Source organism: Bombus affinis, chromosome 2, assembly GCF_024516045.1.
Source record: "Bombus affinis isolate iyBomAffi1 chromosome 2, iyBomAffi1.2, whole genome shotgun sequence".
Classification (NCBI taxonomy): domain Eukaryota; kingdom Metazoa; phylum Arthropoda; class Insecta; order Hymenoptera; family Apidae; genus Bombus; species Bombus affinis.
This window is the reverse complement of record NC_066345.1, coordinates 18,546,401-18,566,682: the sequence shown is the minus strand read 5'-3', so window position 1 is coordinate 18,566,682 and position 20,282 is coordinate 18,546,401. Positions and strand designations below refer to the sequence as shown.

Sequence of the window (20,282 nt, the reverse complement as noted above, 5' to 3'; positions counted from 1 at the left end):
ATGTCATTGAAAGAATTATTTTACAAAAGTATTGAATAGTGATCCTATAGTTTTATTTTTCTAGTATATTTAATAATGGGACCTGAATTTAGCGCAGCAATTTGATATGAAATTTGGACGTAGTCAATATGTCGAACACGGGTACCAACCGATAATAAATTAGATAAGTAATACAATGTGTTCGTGGATTCCATTCTAACATCATGTATAAGCTGTAAATTTTGTTCCAAACTTTAATACGCTAGAGTAGTGGGAATGGTAAACAAACAGAAAATTGTCCAGCAAAGTCTGCTCTTTTAGTTGCGTCGATATCCGGCGGATATTAGTCGTCAGCCATTTTGCTAGCGATATTTCGGCGCTCGGCCATTTTTGTTGCGTCGACGTCAAGTGTGGCCAGAGGCCTTTCATCGTAGCCAGTATTCGAATTTTCTTTGTATCGAAATATCGACAGGCAGAAACTGTAACTCTAAATACTTGACTTAGTCGACAAGTTTCGTTTTTAGCTCATCAAGAAACGAAAGGAAAGAAAAACGGAACGAACAATTGAAATTTTTTGCTTAGTGATTGTCTAGGTGAGAAATAGCTAAAGAGCTTCTGCGGCAGAGCCACGAAAAATACGCACCGAGGCGGAGTAATATGAGTAATGCAGCCAACCAGAATGGATCAGGTCTAGAGCAGCAGGTAAAGAAAATTAGCGGTTTTGTTATATTTTTGACAGGCCAAGCCTCGTTTCAATCTACCATTTCTTTCTTTATCCTTTCTACTCGAATCTTTTGTTGTCTTGTACCGTCCTAAAGATTTTCTTCATATAATCATGCGTGACTGTCCGTAAGTATTATTTTATAACCTGCATTTCTGCGAATCAATCATTCTTACATCTTTCCTACATTAAAAAGTTTGTAGACTTGGATCATCGTCGGGTTGGTTTGTGACGTACAGCTTTGTAATGGCGGCAACCAATTCCGGGAACAGCGAACCTCGTGCCGTGACGCATTCTAACATTGTTCTTTTATCATGTTCAAATTCTTATGATTAGATGAATTGCATATAATACATAATTCCGTATAAAATTGAGGGTACACCGGATCTAAAAGCTTCATTTGCTTAAGGAATAGAGAACAACATCCACACTGTTTAAATTTGTCATAGATGTGATATGAGTTTTAAACTAATAATTGCTTATTTAACAGTAAATAATTCATTATCTAATAAAACAAGCAATACGTTTGATATTCTATTAATAAGAACAAGAAGATACATACATTTTAGTGACAAATTTCAGCATATACCCTATAAAATAATTTCTATATATTATCATATATACATATGTAGTAACATTTATGACAGCGTATAAATATCAAATAGGTATATGTTCTGTTTGTTTCCTAATATTTAAATTTAAGATATATCTTTCCCATGGTTATATCGTATCGATAGTTAGGTCTGTTTTTTTTTCTTTTCTTTTTTTTTTTTTTGTTTCTATCTTCATCAATCGGACGCTGTTTAATTTTGTTTTTGATTTCTTGTATAAATGTATACATAGATTGAGGTCTGGAAATTGACAGAATATTTAATAATTGTTTGCGGTTGTTATTAAAAATAGAAGGTAATATACAACCTAAATCTGTTGTTGACGTGTCAATCAAACAATTAATTTTATTAGTTATCTCGTATTTACTTTCATCCATGTACTATTTTCATAAGTAAATTGATTTCGTTAAAAAGTGCTACATCATTTTAAAATTTCTTTTCACTATACATTTATTTTATGAAGGTAGGGATTCTTTTATTTGTTGTCATTATAGTTTTTATTGTGTGACATGTGACAAATAACATTTGTTGACCTCAATGAAATATCTTTTATCAACTTTGTATATTAGATCAAAGACTAGTTTGTCTTATTATATATATCATTATAATTATTTACGTTCATGTATATTAAACATGATCTATTTGCTACTTTTTGTATTTTACTTAATTTGTCAACATGATATTTCTCGTATCGGTTTCTTGGCTACTAGAAACAGTGATGTAAATTGTCAGTGAAATGCAAGATGATAACCAAACCTTTCATAGTGATAAAGAAATAGGATTTTTAATTTTTAAACAATCGCTTATCTGTATATAATATAATTTTATGTTTATTAAATAACATATATTTATAGTTTATATTTGCTTTTTCAATTAAATTACATTTAATTGCTTTACTTATTTTAAATTAATTGAAATAACTAATCAAATTTGATTTTCTGTTTAATTTGCTCCAGTTATATGTTTTGTATTATTAATAGTGTTTCTTGATATATTTTGGTTTAACAAATCATGTGTTTGCGTACATATATAACATAATTTAAACAATTTCATTTAAATAATTTCATAGTAAAGTACTTACGTGTTATATTTTCAAAAAATCCAGAGTTCGCTCATTACTGTTGTATATTATGAATAAAGAAGATTTAAAAATAATTGTACTTTATATTTTAGTTAGCTGGTCTGGACTTGCAGGGCTCCCGCCAACCGAGTGGGGGTCGCTACGTAGCACCGCATTTGCGAAATAAATCTGGAAGTGAGTCTTCTAAATTCTTATTACATTATATCTATGCTTTATTTTTAATTTGCATGTGCATATATATATATATATATATATATATATATATATATATATATATATATATATATATATATGTATGTATATATATGTCGGAGATGAAAGAACACCGGAACCTATCTTTTGGAACTTTGGGAAGACCCCTTAGTACTGTAATCTAGATTCCACCATAGCCGTATTAAGAAATTGTTGTCATTCGATCTGACTGTATTTATTTGAAATTTATGATAGTGAGCTCGGCTCGAGGCGATCACCAGTCGCCGAACGTAGCCGCGGTCAAGGGATGAACGTTTTGTCTAACAAAGGCATGAAGTGACTCTATAGCTCTCCTTAAAAGAAATACTTGGGACGGGGCACGACGGTAAACATTTCAACGATTTCTGTCCCGTGGCTCGCCACACGCAGACTTTGTCCTTCGGGTAAGATGATTGCCAGATGTCAACGCATCTTCACAGTATATGTTTAGCTGACCGAGGACCCGTTACGAATATTAAGTTTCAGTTATACAAAGTCCTTCAAACAGACAAATAGCCTGTGTCCCAACTACGGGAAGATAAGAGAAATCTATCTTTCCACGAACGACGCTTCCCACTAGCAACTTTCCCCAAGGACGGATAACATCCTTCTCTAACCACCAACATGGAAATTGACCAATTAACGTCATCCCGTTGACCGCGGATTCATTATTGAGCCTAGGATCATTGTCATTAGCTTCTCGAGTATCTAATTATAGCGATTACTTGTCAAATTCTATCATAATCATATTTGCACTAGTAAATATCTCCTCTATTGCATAATGATTACATCTAATGCCAATGGGGGGATTCGTTTCACTCCCTTAACCCTAACTTTAATCTTAACGTCAACCCGACATATATATATATATATATAACATCATATTTTGAAATGATTCTGTTGATGTTTCTACTATGTTATACTTTTATTACTTGTATTAGTTTATTTATGTAGAGTATGTATATAGAATTTGTATTGTAAACACGCAAATATAATATCAAATATTGAATAAGTATCTAAAAAATGTTGCTACTGAAAAGATATATGAGTCAGTAGAGCTTCTTGGTATAGTGCTATTTTATAAAAAGTTTTATTATTTAAACGATATCGTCTAAAAGAAAAAAAGTAATAATAATAACAATAATAATAATAATAATAATAATAATAATAATAATAAAAAGAAGATAAGGACTGTAATATTAATTTGTCCACAGGTAACGCGCCTTCTGGCGGTGATCACCATTTTTCTTCCAACTCAAGACCATATTCCGATAGAGATAGAGGAAGAGATCGCGATCGTGAAAGGGAAAGGGATAGAGATCGTGATAGGGGAAGAGGTGGTTCAGCCTACAGAGATACACGCCCTCGTGATGTCGACTTTGGAAATTTCGGGAATTTTGGTGGGCGCAACAGACGTAGTGCCAATCAAGAAAATGGAAGAGATTATAGATATGCCAATTCTGACCGTGACCGAGAGCGAGATCGCCAAATTAATTCTGGAAATGATCGTTGGCAGGATCAACCTAGAAACGATCGCTGGCAAGACAGCAGAAACGATCACAGAATGGGTGGTAGATGGAAGGACGATAGAGAGGGAGGTAGAACAAACTCTGAAATCGACTGGACAATTCCCACTTCCAGAGATGAGCGATTGGAGGTGGAGCTATTTGGTACTGGCAATACTGGCATTAACTTTAGTAAATATGAGGATATCCCAGTTGAGGCTACCGGGGATAACATACCTCCACACATCACATCTGTAAGTTTTAAAATTGCATACAATTGAATTGCGCACATATAGTTTATAACTAGAAATGAGTTATTTTACTTACTAAATTACTTCTTCTTATAGTTTGACGAAGTTAAGCTGACGGAGATAATAAAGAATAGCATTACTTTGGCTGGTTATGATAAACCCACGCCAGTACAGAAATATGCGATACCGATTATTATCGGGCGCCGTGATGTTATGGCCTGTGCCCAAACGGGGTCTGGTAAAACAGCGGCCTTTTTAGTGCCAATATTAAATCAGATTTATGAAAGCGGGCCACGTGCACCTCCGGCCAATACTTCTGGAAAGCGTAAACATTTCCCTCTTGGTCTAGTACTAGCACCTACAAGAGAGCTTGCCACGCAAATATATGACGAGGCGCGGAAATTCGCATATAGATCACGTATGCGTCCTGCTGTTGTTTATGGTGGTTCGAACATTGTAGATCAAATGCGAGAATTAGATCGTGGTTGTCATCTTCTTGTTGCAACACCTGGTCGCCTTGTAGATATGTTAGGACGAGGTAAAATTGGGTTGCATAATTGCCGGTATGTATAAAACTTCTGTTATTATTAATCTCGAACGTCCAATTTATAGTGTCTAATGTTTAATCTTTCTTTTCAGATATTTAGTATTGGACGAAGCAGATCGTATGTTGGATATGGGTTTCGAGCCACAAATAAGACGTATAGTCCAGGAGGACACAATGCCTCCTACTGGGGAAAGGCAGACACTTATGTTTTCAGCTACGTTTCCGAAAGAAATTCAAATGTTAGCAAGAGACTTCCTCAGTAACTATATCTTTTTAGCTGTAGGCCGTGTTGGTTCTACATCTGAAAATATTACTCAGAAAATCGTATGGGTGGAAGAACATGATAAGCGTTCTTATTTGCTTGACCTTCTTCAAGCTGGCAACTACTCAGATTCTTGTACGTAATCGAAATTGCGAAACATCGTGTAATACGTGTATGTTTTACATGTATAACTTTAACAATTATCTTTTTATTTTAGCTGCTGAGTCATTGACTCTAGTATTTGTGGAAACAAAGAAAGGTGCAGATATGTTGGAAGAATATTTACATCAAATGGGATATCCGGTGACTAGCATTCATGGTGATCGAACACAACGTGAACGGGAAGAGGCTTTGCGTCGCTTCCGAGCTGGTAAAGCGCCAATACTTGTCGCTACCGCTGTTGCTGCCCGTGGGCTTGATATTCCACATGTGAAGCACGTAATCAACTTCGATTTACCGGGAGATGTTGAAGAATACGTTCATCGAATTGGCCGTACTGGTCGTATGGGAAATTTAGGTTAGTCTTTTTTTTTTTACTTTATGATATATTTATTATTACACGCATTTACTACCCTTTGTTGTCCGATGTTTGATGATAGTACAAATGTAATTTGTGCGACAGGTTTAGCAACGTCATTCTTCAACAGCAAGAATATTAACTTGGTGCGCGATTTGGTGTCTCTCCTAATCGAAGCTAATCAGGAACTCCCACCTTGGTTAGACGATATGTTCTCTGAAGCAAGATATTCTGGAGGTGGATCTCGTCGGCCTGGGAGTACTAAAAGCCGATTTAGCGGCGGGTTTGGTGCTAGAGATTATCGTCAAACACCAAGTTCCGGATCTGCCCGTAATAACGGTTCCTCCAATAGGCCTGGCAGTTACGGAGGTTCGTAAATGTTCATTATTGTAATTTAATGAAAACTTCGTATAAATCATTCTTTCTCTTATAGGAAGTTACGGCAATTACGGAGGTAACTATAACAGCCCGTATAATAGTTCTGCTAACAATGTCAGCGGTAATGATCCTGATTGGTGGGACAAGTAAAAATCATTATCGCCATTTCTATTTTCACTTTTACCATTATTACTATCTGTACACGTAAATTCAAATATATGTAAGAAAGACACGTACGACATACACATCGGGTACAACACGCACGTATTTGCGCGCGTATACGTATATACAAGAAAAGACAGTATCACGTATAAACAAATCACATTCGCTGACTGCCTGTGCACTACAATTTTCAAACTAAAAGGAAAAAAAATAATTGTGTTTATTCAATTCCATAAATACTTTTATTCGCGTGCGACGAAACACGATTGACAAATCCAGAATGCAATCTTCAGCATTAAGAACTGTGAAAGGAATTCATCGTACGATACCGAAGATGATGAATTCATTTTGTAGGGAAAGAGTTATCAGGATTTGTCAGCTATTGGAGAGAAATGTAGGATCCATGCAAAGTTTCGTTGCCGTGCGTGTTGAACAACACAAATAGTATATTGAATTAATGAATCAAATCGAACAGTCGTTAATGCCTAGCTACGGTATAACGATGTGACGCGTAGTAGGTGAAGAAACTTAGTGAAATTTTTTAGAACTCCTGTCGAGACTATGGGGCTCATTGTGGCTTCATTATTAAAATTTTTGAAGGACGTGGTGGGCGTATCTTCGAGAATCGTGTGGCGTCTAGATTCGTGTAATCATAGAGCTTTAAATGCACAAGTGCTTTATTATTCTCGCCTGAATGGCCAGTACCTTGTGTAATTTAATTTAATACCAGTGGCGCCATTTTCCTCCTTACTTCGTTTTTAACGCACCTATATTTGACTAGGCGCCTACGATACGCCATATCGCCATCGCCATAGATTTCGTCACGATTCCTGTTTTAAATTTACTATAGTCCAGCGACGAATGGTACTTTGTTGTTTTGCCGTCCCCAGACACAGACGACGTTGCGCCGGCGATATCATGGTTTAATCGACTAAATCGCGTTAAGTGTTCAGTAGTCGAGAGCTTTGATGTTATGAAAGGGACACACAGGCTACGTCTTAAGGTACTTTTAGAAATCTCGTTTATATTTCTGTCACGTCCTGTTAATATATAAGTAAGTTTAAAAGTCTGATGCTGTAAACTTCTTGCTTCTGTAACTCTTTTAATTCAAAGAGTTATTTTATTTAAAAGTTGGGTCATTGTATTTAGAGTAGGCTGAACATTTTCAGCAAACGTCAGGTATATTTGTACCTGAATTTTAACGTACTCTAATTAAAATTTCTAAACGTAACAAAGACGTTGTCCTGTAAAATTGGTGCGGTGGTCAAAATCTTAGATCGCAATACTGAATGCGAGTGCTCTAGAACGAGAAAGCTTACAAAAGAAAAAAAAAAAAAAAGAAGAAAAAAGAAAGAAAAAAAAAAAGAACAAAAGAACACAAAAAAGAAAAAACGGGTAAAAATATACGGTTGCAGTTACAGAAGGGAACTTCAAAAGAGATAAGAACAAAGAGCAAATATACATTACGTTGTTTGTTGGCTCAACCTTACAAGACAAAAGGGGGTAAAAAAGGAAGAAAAATATACAAAAAGCAGGCCCTTTGAAAATAAGGATGCATAAAGGCGCACTCATATTTTATAACTGTATTTATCAGTACGCTATATATATATATATATATATACATACTAAGTAATATTCGTAAATACATAAACATTAAAATAATTGAAAAACGACTGTGATACCGAACGATCTTGTGACATTCAATTTCCATGCGAATTGATAAATGAACAATTTAACGAAATACAAATATTAAATGTATTAATTAATCGGCATTGAATGTCCGGAAGGCATGAGCTCAGTTGTTTGAGCAGAGGATGGAAATATTAAGTCGTTAAAAGTGAATAGAACATCAAGAACAACGTGGCTGTTGTCCGATCGGGGAGGGCTGAACGCTAGCCTCTTACAGTCCTAAAAACACGTTTTTGGGGCATTGTTTCTACTTAAAATAAACGCGCATTAATAATAGATAATAACGGTGGAACGCGTCATTACTGATCGATGATGTTGGTAGGGCTTTGTAGAATGTCGATATCTTTTGTGCAAACATGTCGGATTCTTACCTAATCTATGTGAGAAAAAGTACAAATTCAATTTGTGTGACAACTGACAGGATTTTTAGACATGTCATACTTATACCTGTTATATTAATAGATTTATAGTGCAATCGCGTGCGTGAATCGTATGCCGTGTGACAGTGGACCAAGGTGTGAATGCCTCTTTGACGGGGAATAATTATTTCAACTAGAACTTTCAAATAGTGTTATACGAATAATATTGTTGGCTTCCGACCATGATTGATGCGTGTGGTTTCAAATTCTAATATGATTGATTTATCGTCGAGTCCGTTTATCAACTCGGAGGCCCTGCCAAGAACATTACAAGAAGAATTCACAACGAAAAGTGATCGGTCACTTTTCTGTTAATATAGTGTACAATTTTACGGCACAATTGTTCAGTTAGACCTTAGTCTATTTAAGAGATAGTAGATCATGCCGTACCATTATCACTATCACTAGTACCACTATCGCTATTGTTCGTATTATTTTTATTATTACTATTATTATTATTATTATTATTATTATTATTATTATTATTATTATTATTATTATTATTATTATTATTATCATTATTATCATTATTATCATTATTATCATTATCATCATCATTATTATTATTATTATTATTATTATTATTATTATTATTATTATTATTATTATTATTATTATTATTATTATTACTACTACTACTACTACTACTATTACTACTACTACTACTACTACTACTACTATTACTACTACTACTACTACTACTACTACTACTACTACTACTACTACTACTACTACTACTACTTCATCTCCTTTCGATAAAAATGTTTACGTCGATTTCGTAGGTGGTACTATATGCGCAAACTTTGCATAACGGCTTTGCTGTATTGCGTTGCGTTATTTTACTGCGATAGGTGAAAACAGACAAAAAAAGAAACAAAAAAAAAAAAAAGAAAAAATAGGTGACTTTTGGACACTATTATCCCGAATTTTTCCTTTCGCATATTTATTTATCTTCTTTTCCTCTCGTTTCTTCGCGAGATTCGTAATCGATAAAAACCCGCAGTCGTCTCCGACAGTGTTCTATTGTAGATCCCCCGTTAAAATTTCTATAGCTATGTATATGAAATCGAAGAAATTCTGGATTCTATTGTCCAATCGTTCACTCAGGCAACGAATACATATGACGTGTCGGTGTAAATTATTAATCTTGTGCAGTTGGAAGTAATATGTTCATTTACGAATAATGTGGTGGACAGAGATTATGCAAGTAACAACTATACACGAAAGTATTTTCATACTTGTTTCTCTCCTAGTTATAACGCTATTTTTATACATAACAGAGTGATGTTGACCGCCGAGCAATCACAATGTCATTAATTCCATGTGTATTATTATCTTTTTTTCCTCTTTCCTTTTGTATATTGTGAACCAACAGGTGTTCGAGTATCGTGATCGAATCTAAACGATGTGTAGCTATTTGTCGTATGTTTCATATTTAAAAAAAAGAAAAAAAAAGATTGATAAATATATCTATGCGATAGTCAGATGTCCACCGTTTCGTAACTGGTAAATGTATAAATTCAAGTACGGTATTATGATTTAGGACGTATTAGCATCTTTAGAGGAAATAGGAAAGTGGTATAATAAACGAGACTATTTATTAACGTGTGTTAAGTATTTATTTTTTATGTTACATCTCTCGAAAGGACAGTCACATTTGTACGGTACAAATACCTTTAAATATTGTTTGGTCCTCTAAAGTATATCGGACGAGCAGCCTTAGAAAACATTTATGGATCTACGCAGAGTGGAATGATTAGACAAAGATCGATTAAAGTGTAGTGCGAAGAAATGTGAGGGGCTACGAATATAGTAATCATTACATATTATGTAAAAAAAAAAAGTGGCGTTTGACTGTGACTGCAATCATTATTACGAAAAGAATGCGCAATTACAAAGCACACATACGAGCGAGAGAGGGAGAGTGAGAGAGAGAGAGAGAGAGAGAGGGGGAGAGAAAGAGAGAGAGAGAGAGAGAGAGAGAGAGAGAGGAAAAACAATTGTAAGCCATATGTTACTCTGTACAACACGCAACAATGTCGACAAAAGATGAAAATATAATTGGTAAACGTAAATTGCTACCGAATAGAATTGTTGCGTGCGGTAGATCATAGTTTTCTTTCTTTCGTAATTTTTTACGTTACGCGTGTTTGAAAACTCGAATCTTGTTCAATTTGCTCTTGGTGAAAAACAAAAAGATTTATATACGCTAATTGTGTGTCTACCTCGAGCAATTTTCTGTTTAAGGTAAAAAGAAAGGATAAAATACTAATACTCAAAGGGAAAAGAAAAAGAAGCATTGAGTTATCGTATGCGCGTGAGACGATTGCGAGGCCGAGGGAAGAAAGAAAATAAACGAGAGAACGAGAGAGAAAGAAAACGAGAGAAGGGAGAGAGATAGAAAACGAAGAGCACACGCGTAGGTGGCAAATTTTCGTGGGCAAAACTAGGTGGGATGGCAAAAAAAATGTCTTCTAACTTTTATGAATGTTATTTAATCGAGAAGCGTCGCTTGTCGTTGAATCGAGAACGCAGACAAGACGTGTATAGAGGAGAGCGAAAAAGGAAAAAAAAAGAAAGAAAAAGAAAAAGAAAATAAAGGAAAGAAAAGGAAAGAGTAAAGAAGGAAAAGAACAAACTGCAGAAAGCACAATAACATTGCGCTTTCAATACGAGTCTCAATGGCTGTGTTTCATTTTTCTACGGCGAATGACGCTCGTTGTATCATTCACTTGTAACTCTAATGATACTGCTATATATCTACTTCACTGAGATGGCGAGCAAATGGTAAAAGTGTGAAAGAGTTAAGAAACGGAACGATGAATGTACCATTTTGTCGGTCTCTTAATTAATAATTGCACATTTACACGCTACATTAGGTGAACCGAGAAAAATACGAGAAGTAGGGAAAAAAAATCTGCAAACAACTGTACGTCGTACGGCTATTGAATGAAGTAATAAAAATAAAGTGTCTGAAATTTAAAAGGGAAGTCAACTTAACCTTATAAAGTGTATGATATATATACATATACATATACATATATACGTAATATATATACACTTGACGTTCATTAGTAATAAGTTACGGTCGCATTGCGGATAGCATGTGCTTCTTGCGCTTGGGTAACGCAACATCTGTGTGTTCCGTGAAGAATGATTGTAGAGTGTCAATATTGTTACAAATACCTCATAAGAGACGATGGATCACATATATTATTTAAACGTCGTTCATTTAGTGATTCATTCGTTTATTTATAGTATTATGCAAAGTGACAGGAGAATTCTATTAAATGAATCGTATAATAAAGAAAGGAAAGATTATGCAGTGTAGAGTCTCTCTTTACACATTATATACGTGTATGTATGCCTTTTTACCCTGCTGTTCGCGTGAAAATTCAAATGTTTCATCGTTTTTCAAACAAGCTATTGCCAAGATACTTTGCATTACAGTTTTACTATTTTTTGCGAATATGCGTCAGTAGTTCCTTTTTATATTTTAACGTAAAAAAATTGCATAATCTTTTATACCGTACAATTTTTAATTAATCGTGCAATTTCAGTAGGATAATTACCTGTGTGTTCTCGCTTTCGTATCCGTGATGAAAACTACCAGAAAATATTTAGTTTTCATGGGTATGGAAAAAGTATTAATTTATATAAAATATCCTAAATCACTATTAAAAATGTACATATTGACCACACACAGATAATTTTCATGTATGTATTTTTATTATTTTATATATCTAGAAGAGAAGGGAAGGATATATGTTTAGAGAAGCAAATAAATTTTAAATGAATTTTCACACGCGAATTTCTTGATTTTAACAATTTTCTATTCGTTACATATTTCCATAAATAGAATTTTTAGTTGGGTCAAAAGGTTAGAGCATTAATATATATAAGGTCTAGGTAAAGGATAAACTACTCTTAGCGATAAATTTATAGTTTAAGAAGCAGATAATCCTAGTTGGGTATCTTTATATGGTAGGTGTATTATCTGGAACTGGAATACAGGGGATCGTAACCGTTGATGACGAAACGCCAATTCTGTTGGGAGTAACTTGGACCAATCGTATAAGACCACGATCGCAATGGCGGCGTGGCTGAACAGTTTTGCGTTATCGGGTGGTTAGGTAGAGGCTTCTAAAGCCAGCAAGTTTGTTTTCTTATGTATTAAAATATCCATATTATCGTGGCTCAATTTTTTATTCAGTCATGTATCATTGTGGTTTATTATTGGTCTTATTGGATCTGTCTTTAGATGGTAAATAATCCTAACCTACGATACCTTTAATATAAGTATTTTGCAGTGTAATACTTAATAACCTTGTATTCCAGTGACTGGCGGGAGTGTTTCTCAATTAGAAATTGACAGGCATTTGGAATTAGGTAGAGAGTTTTTAGCAAAAGGACAGTTACAGGATGCGCTGTCGCATTATCATGCAGCTGTTGGTAAGTCTTGTTTGCAAGCGTTTATTTTAATATATTTTCTTGTAAATAACTTTTGCGATAGATTTATAAAAAATAGAATGTACAAAAAATAAAAATATATATACACACGCGCGCACACACACACACACACATATATGTATGTATATGTATATACATGTCTGTATGTGTGTGTGTGTGTGTGTGTGTGTGTGTGTGTGTTAAATTTTCTTAAAATCTCGATATATATATATATTGCTTTTATAGAGGGAGATTCAAATAACTATCTGACATATTATAAGAGGGGCACAGTTTATCTAGCATTAGGTAAAGCCAAATTTGCGCTCCTTGATCTTGATAGAGTCTTGGAATTGAAGCCAGATTTTACTTCCGCCAGATTACAACGCGGCAACGTATTGCTTAAACAAGCCCAATTTGAAAAAGCAGAGGCTGATTTTCGAGATGTTGTAAGCGCTTTTTTATTTAAAAACACAAGCTTATAATTAATATACAGCGTTCCCATTCTGTTCTAATATTTCTGCTTTGTTCGTTGTAGTTAGCAGTTGAACCGCAGAATTCAGATGCCTATAATGCCTTATATAAAATAGCGCCTGTCCAAGAAGATTTGTTAATTATAGACAGATTAATGAGGAATGGTGATTACGCAGCAGCCGCGCAACAAATTTCCAGAGTTATCGAAGTATGTCCATGGTCAGCTGAACTTAGGGAACGTAGAGCCGAATGCTATGAAGCACTCGAAGATTATGTTAGTGCTATTTCTGATGTACGTTCTACAACCAAGTTACAATCTGATAATATGCAAGGATTTTTAAAATTAGCCACCTTGCATTATCGTCTTGGACAAGTCGATGAATCTTTAAAGTAAGTAAGAATAGAACGTAAAATTATGTATGTCGTATCTTAATTCGTATAATTAAAATTATGTACGTGCAGGGAAATTCGAGAATGTTTGAAACTTGATCCGGAGCATTCAAAGTGTTTTTCATTTTATAAGAAAGTTAAGAAAGTGGCAAAATTATTAACAGATTCGAATGAGTACGAAAATGAAAGAGATTACGCCAGTTGTATAGACTCTGCTCAATCTGTACTTAAACTTGAACCGCAAGTAGCTAATGTGCGTTTCATTGCTCATCAGCATCTCTGTAAATGTTATACTGGTAATTCAGAACCGAGTCAAGCAATAAAAAATTGTCACGAAGCGTTAAAAATAAGAAAAGAAGCTGCGGTATATTGCGACAGAGCAGAAGCGTATCTCGCTGCTGAGATGTTTGACGATGGTAAGTGTTATTTATATAAAGCGTTGCGTTTTAACTTTGATACGTGATTATCTTTCAAACTATACATTTCGTTCTTCAATTTTAAACATCGAACTACTCTCTCTACTCCAGACTTGTTAATTCGTTCGAGTATTCTCGCACGACCACTTGTTTAAGAGATAATCGCGTGAAAATTATACAGCTGTACGCGCACGTTGTATAGTACACGAATCTCTTGTGTTGTTAATATAAGTTAATATCGTAAAAATTATTTTTCCAAAAGCGATTAGAGATTTTAAAGAAGCTTTAGAAATTGATATGAGTCTACAAAGGGCGAAGCAAGGTCTTCATAAAGCGCAACAACGACAAAAACTTTCCGAATCACGAGATTATTACAAAATTTTGGGTGTACCAAGAACAGCATCTAAACGTGATATTATCAAAGCATATAGGAAAGCTGCCCAAAAATGGCACCCCGATAATTTTCAAGAAGGGGAGGAGAAGAAACGAGCAGAGAAAAGATTTATCGACATTGCAGCTGCCAAAGAAGTATTGACTGACGATGAAAAAAGAGCGAAATTTGATCAAGGAGAAGATCCATTAGATCCTGAATCAGGGAAACATCAACAAGGTTTCAATCCCTTCCAAGAATTCCATCACTTCCATGGCTCTCCCTTCCAATTTAAGTTCCATTTTAATTAATAATTTTTTTTCATTTTTACGGCATTAGGTCAAATAAAATTCCTAATTTTTCATAGTATGAAAATATTATAAATCGCTACGTATGCAATATGCAATTTGCTAGCTGAAATTTAATTTTGTTAATCTACCTCGTCGGTAGTCGTGTATGTCTTGTATCTGCATTGAATCAGAAGACTGTATACGGAAAATTGTTAATCAATCAGTAAGTCAAGAAAAAGTGACCAATAACAACAACAACAACAATAATAACAATAACAATAATAATAATGATAATAATAATAATAATAAATGATAAAGATAATAAATGACGAATCGTAACACATGATTAAAAATTATGTTGTTCGAATCACACGAACTATAAAATATCCTCTCATTGTCAGTTTTCAGTCAGTAACTTGTTATTGAAATTCAATATATACATAATGTAAATAACGTATGCATGTAATTTAATATGTTAGTTATAATAATTTATATAATATGGATTGTAATAACTTTGAGTAATTGACTTACTGGATAACTAATAAACGACATACTTGATGCAGACTGAACGTATAATTAGTTTTCAGCGATGTGAATATTCGGTACCATCGATACCATATAGACATAGATTTCGTACCATCGACATACGAAACGAAAGTCACGATTGAACTCGCATTTTAATAAAACTGTAGGATATAATGGTGGCGATAATGTTGCTGCTACCTAAATGTTACAGCGATGGGCTGTGGATTGATCGAGTTTAGCTTAAAATCATGCGACAATTAGATGGAGTAAATACTATTAAAGCCATTTTTGATAATGTAACGATCGAGTACAGATACACTTGAGGTATGGATAGCGGAATTATGTTACGGAGTGATTGTATAAGATGTTAATAAATGCATATGTAGGACAATGCTGAGTGCGTGTTGTATTCGCATGAGTGTGAGAGAACTTTATGTAAATACTGTATCTCTAATATTTGTTTAAATATATTTGATTAATTTATATATATATATATATATATATATTATACTGTATAAAATACGCGACGTATGTCGTATGTTACGCTCTTATATACCTGCCGCATTCTAGGAATATTTTAACGTATATCGATCTATATCCATCTAAATTTCTTTTCAAGTGGCTAATATTTGCTCTAGATTTAATTAATCCTACCATCGAATGGTTGGTTTCGACTATTTTCAGTTTATATATCATTATAGACGATTGATTACGAACAATTTCGGATAATTACAATTAGTTTATGCCATGGAATAGCTCATTTATACAAAAGAAAAAAGAAAAGTGAATTAAAGAAATTTATTTCGCTTTTACTAGATTAGTTTTGTAATCACTGTAATTATTATTTATTATTACTATCATTTGCAATTTTCTTTCTCATTATGATGATTCGAGTGTAGAAAATGGTTAAAGCAATGTTATTTTGTATTTCTCATTTGCAGTTGAGAATATCATAAATTTTACTACTAATTATTAATGTAACAAGCACAATAATAATATAAACGAAGAATGAATTAATTTTTAAACACTTACTTTACGATGATTATATGGGTTACAATAATAATAATAATAATAATAATAATAATAATAATAATAATATTCGTTGACTTTATTATTTATTTTATATAATATTTATTAAAATAGGAATGATAAAACAAGTTATTCAAATAGAACAATGATCAAATTAGACTAAAAATTCATCTTTTAACGTTACCATTCATCGCCATTTATATGGAATAAGGTAAAAGACGATGGCAAAATAAATATATCTTTCGATATAATTTAAAGAGTGAGGTGGTGAAAATGAAAATAAAACTAAATCGATGATGGCATAAGTGAAAATGTTGAAGGTTATAATAACTTTGTCTAAATTTAATTTTATTGACTATCATGACTATCTACGTACATTTGAACACATGTTGTATTTGGCGGAAACAAAACGATCTTAAAACATACTATTGTACTACTGCGATAAACAAAATATTAAACGGAATTTCTTTTCTCTTTTCTATATTAGTAATTTCGATATACTCTAATTGGATGTATTGTATTCTCTCTAGTAAGATTCTACATATACATACATATATATATATATATATATATATATATATATATATATATATATATAAAAAAGAAAAAAACATTACAGTAGACGAAACTAATACGAAGAGAGAGAGAGTGATTTCTATGAAATTTTATTCTCGCAAATATTTGATCTGCGTTTAAAAACGAAATATCTTTTATAGATGGGATTATTCAAACGTGATATATATTACGATTGAAAGATTTCGTTGCAGTCGCTTGTTCTTGTGGTTTTCTTTTTTTTCCGAGATATCAATATCATACATATTTGCTAAAATTATGTACATAATATATGTTTTTTACTAGACGGTACATCGCTATTGCCACGAATATCATAATACCTCTTGTTAAGTAAATGAATATTCTTGTCCAAGGATAACAGCGCGAATATTTCTAGCAGTAAGAATAAAAGTACCACGTTGTATTTGCTGTCAACTCGAAACTAAAATTACAGTTATCAGGGACAATCCTACTAACTTTAATTCTGTCATCCTACTCAGCGTGAATTGTACTTGTGAATTATATCAGAGAGTAATTTCTATATGTCTGTTTTATAGTATCTACGATATACATACGTGTACTTTGACACCGTACGTTACATTCAACATTTAGCATAACAAATTTTGTACCTGAATAAATTACGTACAGTATCTGTATCTGTTTGCCATAAGGAGAAAGAAATATGTATTTCAAATGGAATAGTTTTTAATAAGCAATGAATAAACAGTGCACCTTTTTATCGTTCTATATAGATCATTTCATTTTTCTCTTTGTAATACTATTCTATTCTATTTTTCTTTTCTTTTCTAAACTTTCTGTAATTTTGTAAATTTATTCTCAAGAATTTTCAGACGTTCTAAATAATAACGCGACATATACGAAACATTTATAGGTATATATAGTTTACGTTAATTCATATTGAATAAATTAACTTTCGAGTAAAATAGTTATATTGTCTAAAAGAGAGAGAGAGAGAGAGAAACAGAAAGAAAAGAAAAGAGAAGAAATGAAAAAAAGAAAAAAAAAAAGAAAAAAAAAAAAAAAAAAACGACGATGCTGCATATTTTATGCATATGCAGGTATTTTTATGCACATAATTTCACTAAGCGGTGAGAAAATTTTCTTGTTATATACATAAAATTGTATGCAAATGCATTTTAATTTTCTAAATACCTAATTTTTGACATTGTTGTCCCATTCGGAAGTTTTGATTGAAATACTTTTGATCATTGATCCGTAAGCCCCTGTGTCACGCTTCAAAGCATTGGCTCGCTTCGGTCATAAACTTAAATAACGGATAGCTATGTACAAGTATTATACGAAATAACTTGTATATTCATGTGGCATTACGCCTCTTCTCGGATAGAAGGTATGACTTGTCGAGTATTCTAATAGATTCGTAATCGAGCTCATATAAATGTCAGCAAATCTGAAAAGTCTTCTTGAGAAATACGTGGGATTATGATATGTTCTAAACACAGAGCCGAATTGTTCGTTGAATACTCGTTTTATCTCGTTCCTTAATTTATCTCTTTCCTTGATCCATTCGTCGAGTACCGCTTGCACATCTGTTCCTTCGTAATCTTGATGTTCTTCGATCAATCCTGTCAGCATTTGTAGCCAATTTGCATTTTCTTTAAATTTTGGATTATTTAATGTTGCAATCTCATGCTGTAACACGCGGAAATAGTTTTCGTTATGCGGTTGATCTTTGAAAGTAATAATTCGAATCTCTATTTTTGATAATATCAGGATAACGCTAAGACGTATATTCTATTTATATAGTAGACTAAAATGTAATTTTGAATTAGCTTCTTAGTTGGGTATAAAATTGCAGGTTTACCGTTAATTCCGTAATTATAGCTCCAGTTCGCCAACCATGCTCCAACGTTACATCCGCTAAATCGCTGTAAGGATGATCTCCAAAATATAATACTTGATGCCCCCGCCATCCGGTCATATCTTGTAATTGTTTGACCGTGCCCTAAGATTGAAAGTTAACGTTAACCTTAAATATCGGAAAATGATTAAAATAATTGAAAAATAAAACGTTTCGCCCATACTTCGAGGTATATAATTCCTTTTTCGAGTTTGGTGACTCGGTCCCACAGCTGCGTTCTGTTAACTTCGTCGTATATTCTAAGAGGTCGAGATTCTTCGGTAAAAAATTTCGGTTTTCTTGCCTGTACTATCACTACATCGAAATAATCTTTCCAATTATCGCCAACCAAAAATCTCATTCCAGTATCGCTGTAAAAAATATTAATATACGCATATAGGATAAAGTTACGGACTATGTCTGGCCAGTGACGTTCGATTAAATATTAATTTTTATTTATTTTATTAATTTTATTATTTAAAAGACGTTATATTTACTAGGAGATCTCCGTTTGAGAAAGTATCTCGAATTAGGAAGAACGTATTAGGTCTCGCATTGGCAACACTGAATTCGCATTGAATTCGAAGAAAGAAATGAAATCGATCGTCGTTCGTTACGCGATACTTACACAAAATGAAAAGGGCTATTCGTTACTAAAAACATTTTTTTATTAGCTTTCTTAAGTCGATCGAAAAATCTTTTTAAATCCTTATTTTCTTCCAAATATTCGGATACATTTTGTACTACCAAACCATGCATTATAGGATGACAACTTTGTACAGAATTCTAAAATATAAAAAATCAGGGATATTGATTTTTATGGAAGCGATACGTACGATATAAAATATCTTATGTCTTACCTTGACATCTCTGAAAAGTATTTCGGGGTGATAATCGATATGATTTCTAAGGAAGTACTCCGTAACGTTACATAAAAGACCCATTTCCGGTACCGAAAATAGATCAGCTAGCTGAATCATTTTCGTTCGGTGCAGTGCATCCTAAGAAAAATGAATTTCAACTATACATAGGAAATCTGCTACGAAATGTGTAAAAAGCTACGGCTCGATACTCACTTTCTTAGGTTGGAAAAAACCCATCGTGAAAAACATACAAGTTGATGCGTGCAAACAAACAAAAGACGTTTAGATTTTGAACGTTTGGATCGTTACAAGACCTTACATTCGCAGTGTTTTTCGAGTATTTGAATAATTTGAATAATTAACAACAATTACAAAGGAAGATTAAAACGTATTCATGCGTTCTCTTACGTTGCCGGTAAGCGTCATTCTTCGTTTGTATTTCTATGTTATTCGAAATGCTTGTTTGCCTGTTGAAACGCCTTTCGAACGTTTCATGATCATGTACTATGACATTTATCGTTTCGAACATAGACATTAAACGCGACGAGTTTTACAAAATGGCAATTTAATATTATTAATATAATAAGGAGTAACTGTACATACGTGCATAAGACAAATATAAAAAAGGTCTACGGTAAAATTATTTCTATATACGTGTGTATATTTTTATGTGATTATCGTATGTCGTATGTCGT

The 20,282-nt window shown here is 33.3% G+C and overlaps 3 protein-coding genes across 5 annotated transcripts in view; 2 read left to right on the top strand and 1 right to left on the bottom strand.

Moving 5' to 3' along the window:
- The first annotated feature begins 234 nt into the window (after positions 1-234).
- Positions 235-10,341, top strand: LOC126928791 (putative ATP-dependent RNA helicase Pl10). Its single transcript, XM_050744565.1, has 8 exons — positions 235-681; positions 2,485-2,566; positions 3,838-4,382; positions 4,476-4,942; positions 5,019-5,323; positions 5,406-5,705; positions 5,811-6,074; positions 6,139-10,341. The coding sequence occupies exons 1-8, from the start codon at positions 637-639 to the stop codon at positions 6,231-6,233; spliced, it is 2,103 nt and encodes a 700-aa protein (XP_050600522.1). The 5' UTR covers positions 235-636; the 3' UTR covers positions 6,234-10,341.
- A 2,131-nt stretch (positions 10,342-12,472) lies between these two features.
- Positions 12,473-16,871, top strand: LOC126928809 (dnaJ homolog subfamily C member 3). Its single transcript, XM_050744636.1, has 6 exons — positions 12,473-12,617; positions 12,692-12,805; positions 13,049-13,248; positions 13,338-13,663; positions 13,736-14,079; positions 14,342-16,871. The coding sequence occupies exons 1-6, from the start codon at positions 12,569-12,571 to the stop codon at positions 14,758-14,760; spliced, it is 1,452 nt and encodes a 483-aa protein (XP_050600593.1). The 5' UTR covers positions 12,473-12,568; the 3' UTR covers positions 14,761-16,871.
- The window catches only part of LOC126928805 (5'-nucleotidase domain-containing protein 3), a 39,932-nt gene continuing 36,270 nt past the window's right edge, over positions 16,621-20,282 (bottom strand). For all 3 annotated transcript variants that reach the window (XM_050744625.1, XM_050744623.1, XM_050744624.1), the window contains exons 4-8: positions 19,585-19,725; positions 19,353-19,510; positions 18,909-19,095; positions 18,689-18,829; positions 16,621-18,516 (exon numbers count right to left, since the gene is read on the bottom strand). In XM_050744625.1, the coding sequence (XP_050600582.1) occupies positions 18,160-18,516; positions 18,689-18,829; positions 18,909-19,095; positions 19,353-19,510; positions 19,585-19,725 (984 nt within the window). In that variant the 3' untranslated portion in view covers positions 16,621-18,159. The remainder of the gene's footprint in view (positions 18,517-18,688; positions 18,830-18,908; positions 19,096-19,352; positions 19,511-19,584; positions 19,726-20,282) is intronic.

Bases quoted from the DNA above. Each gene is read 5' to 3' on its own strand.
- LOC126928791 (XM_050744565.1), top strand. From the start codon at position 637: ATGAGTAATGCAGCCAACCAGAATGGATCAGGTCTAGAGCAGCAG. The intron at 2,567-3,837 runs GTGAGTCTTCTA...ATTTGTCCACAG, and splicing joins TTTGCGAAATAAATCTGGAA to GTAACGCGCCTTCTGGCGGT. The intron at 5,324-5,405 runs GTACGTAATCGA...TTTTTATTTTAG, and splicing joins TGGCAACTACTCAGATTCTT to CTGCTGAGTCATTGACTCTA.
- LOC126928809 (XM_050744636.1), top strand. From the start codon at position 12,569: ATGTATCATTGTGGTTTATTATTGGTCTTATTGGATCTGTCTTTAGAT. The intron at 12,618-12,691 runs GTAAATAATCCT...CTTGTATTCCAG, and splicing joins ATTGGATCTGTCTTTAGATG to TGACTGGCGGGAGTGTTTCT. The intron at 12,806-13,048 runs GTAAGTCTTGTT...TTGCTTTTATAG, and splicing joins GCATTATCATGCAGCTGTTG to AGGGAGATTCAAATAACTAT.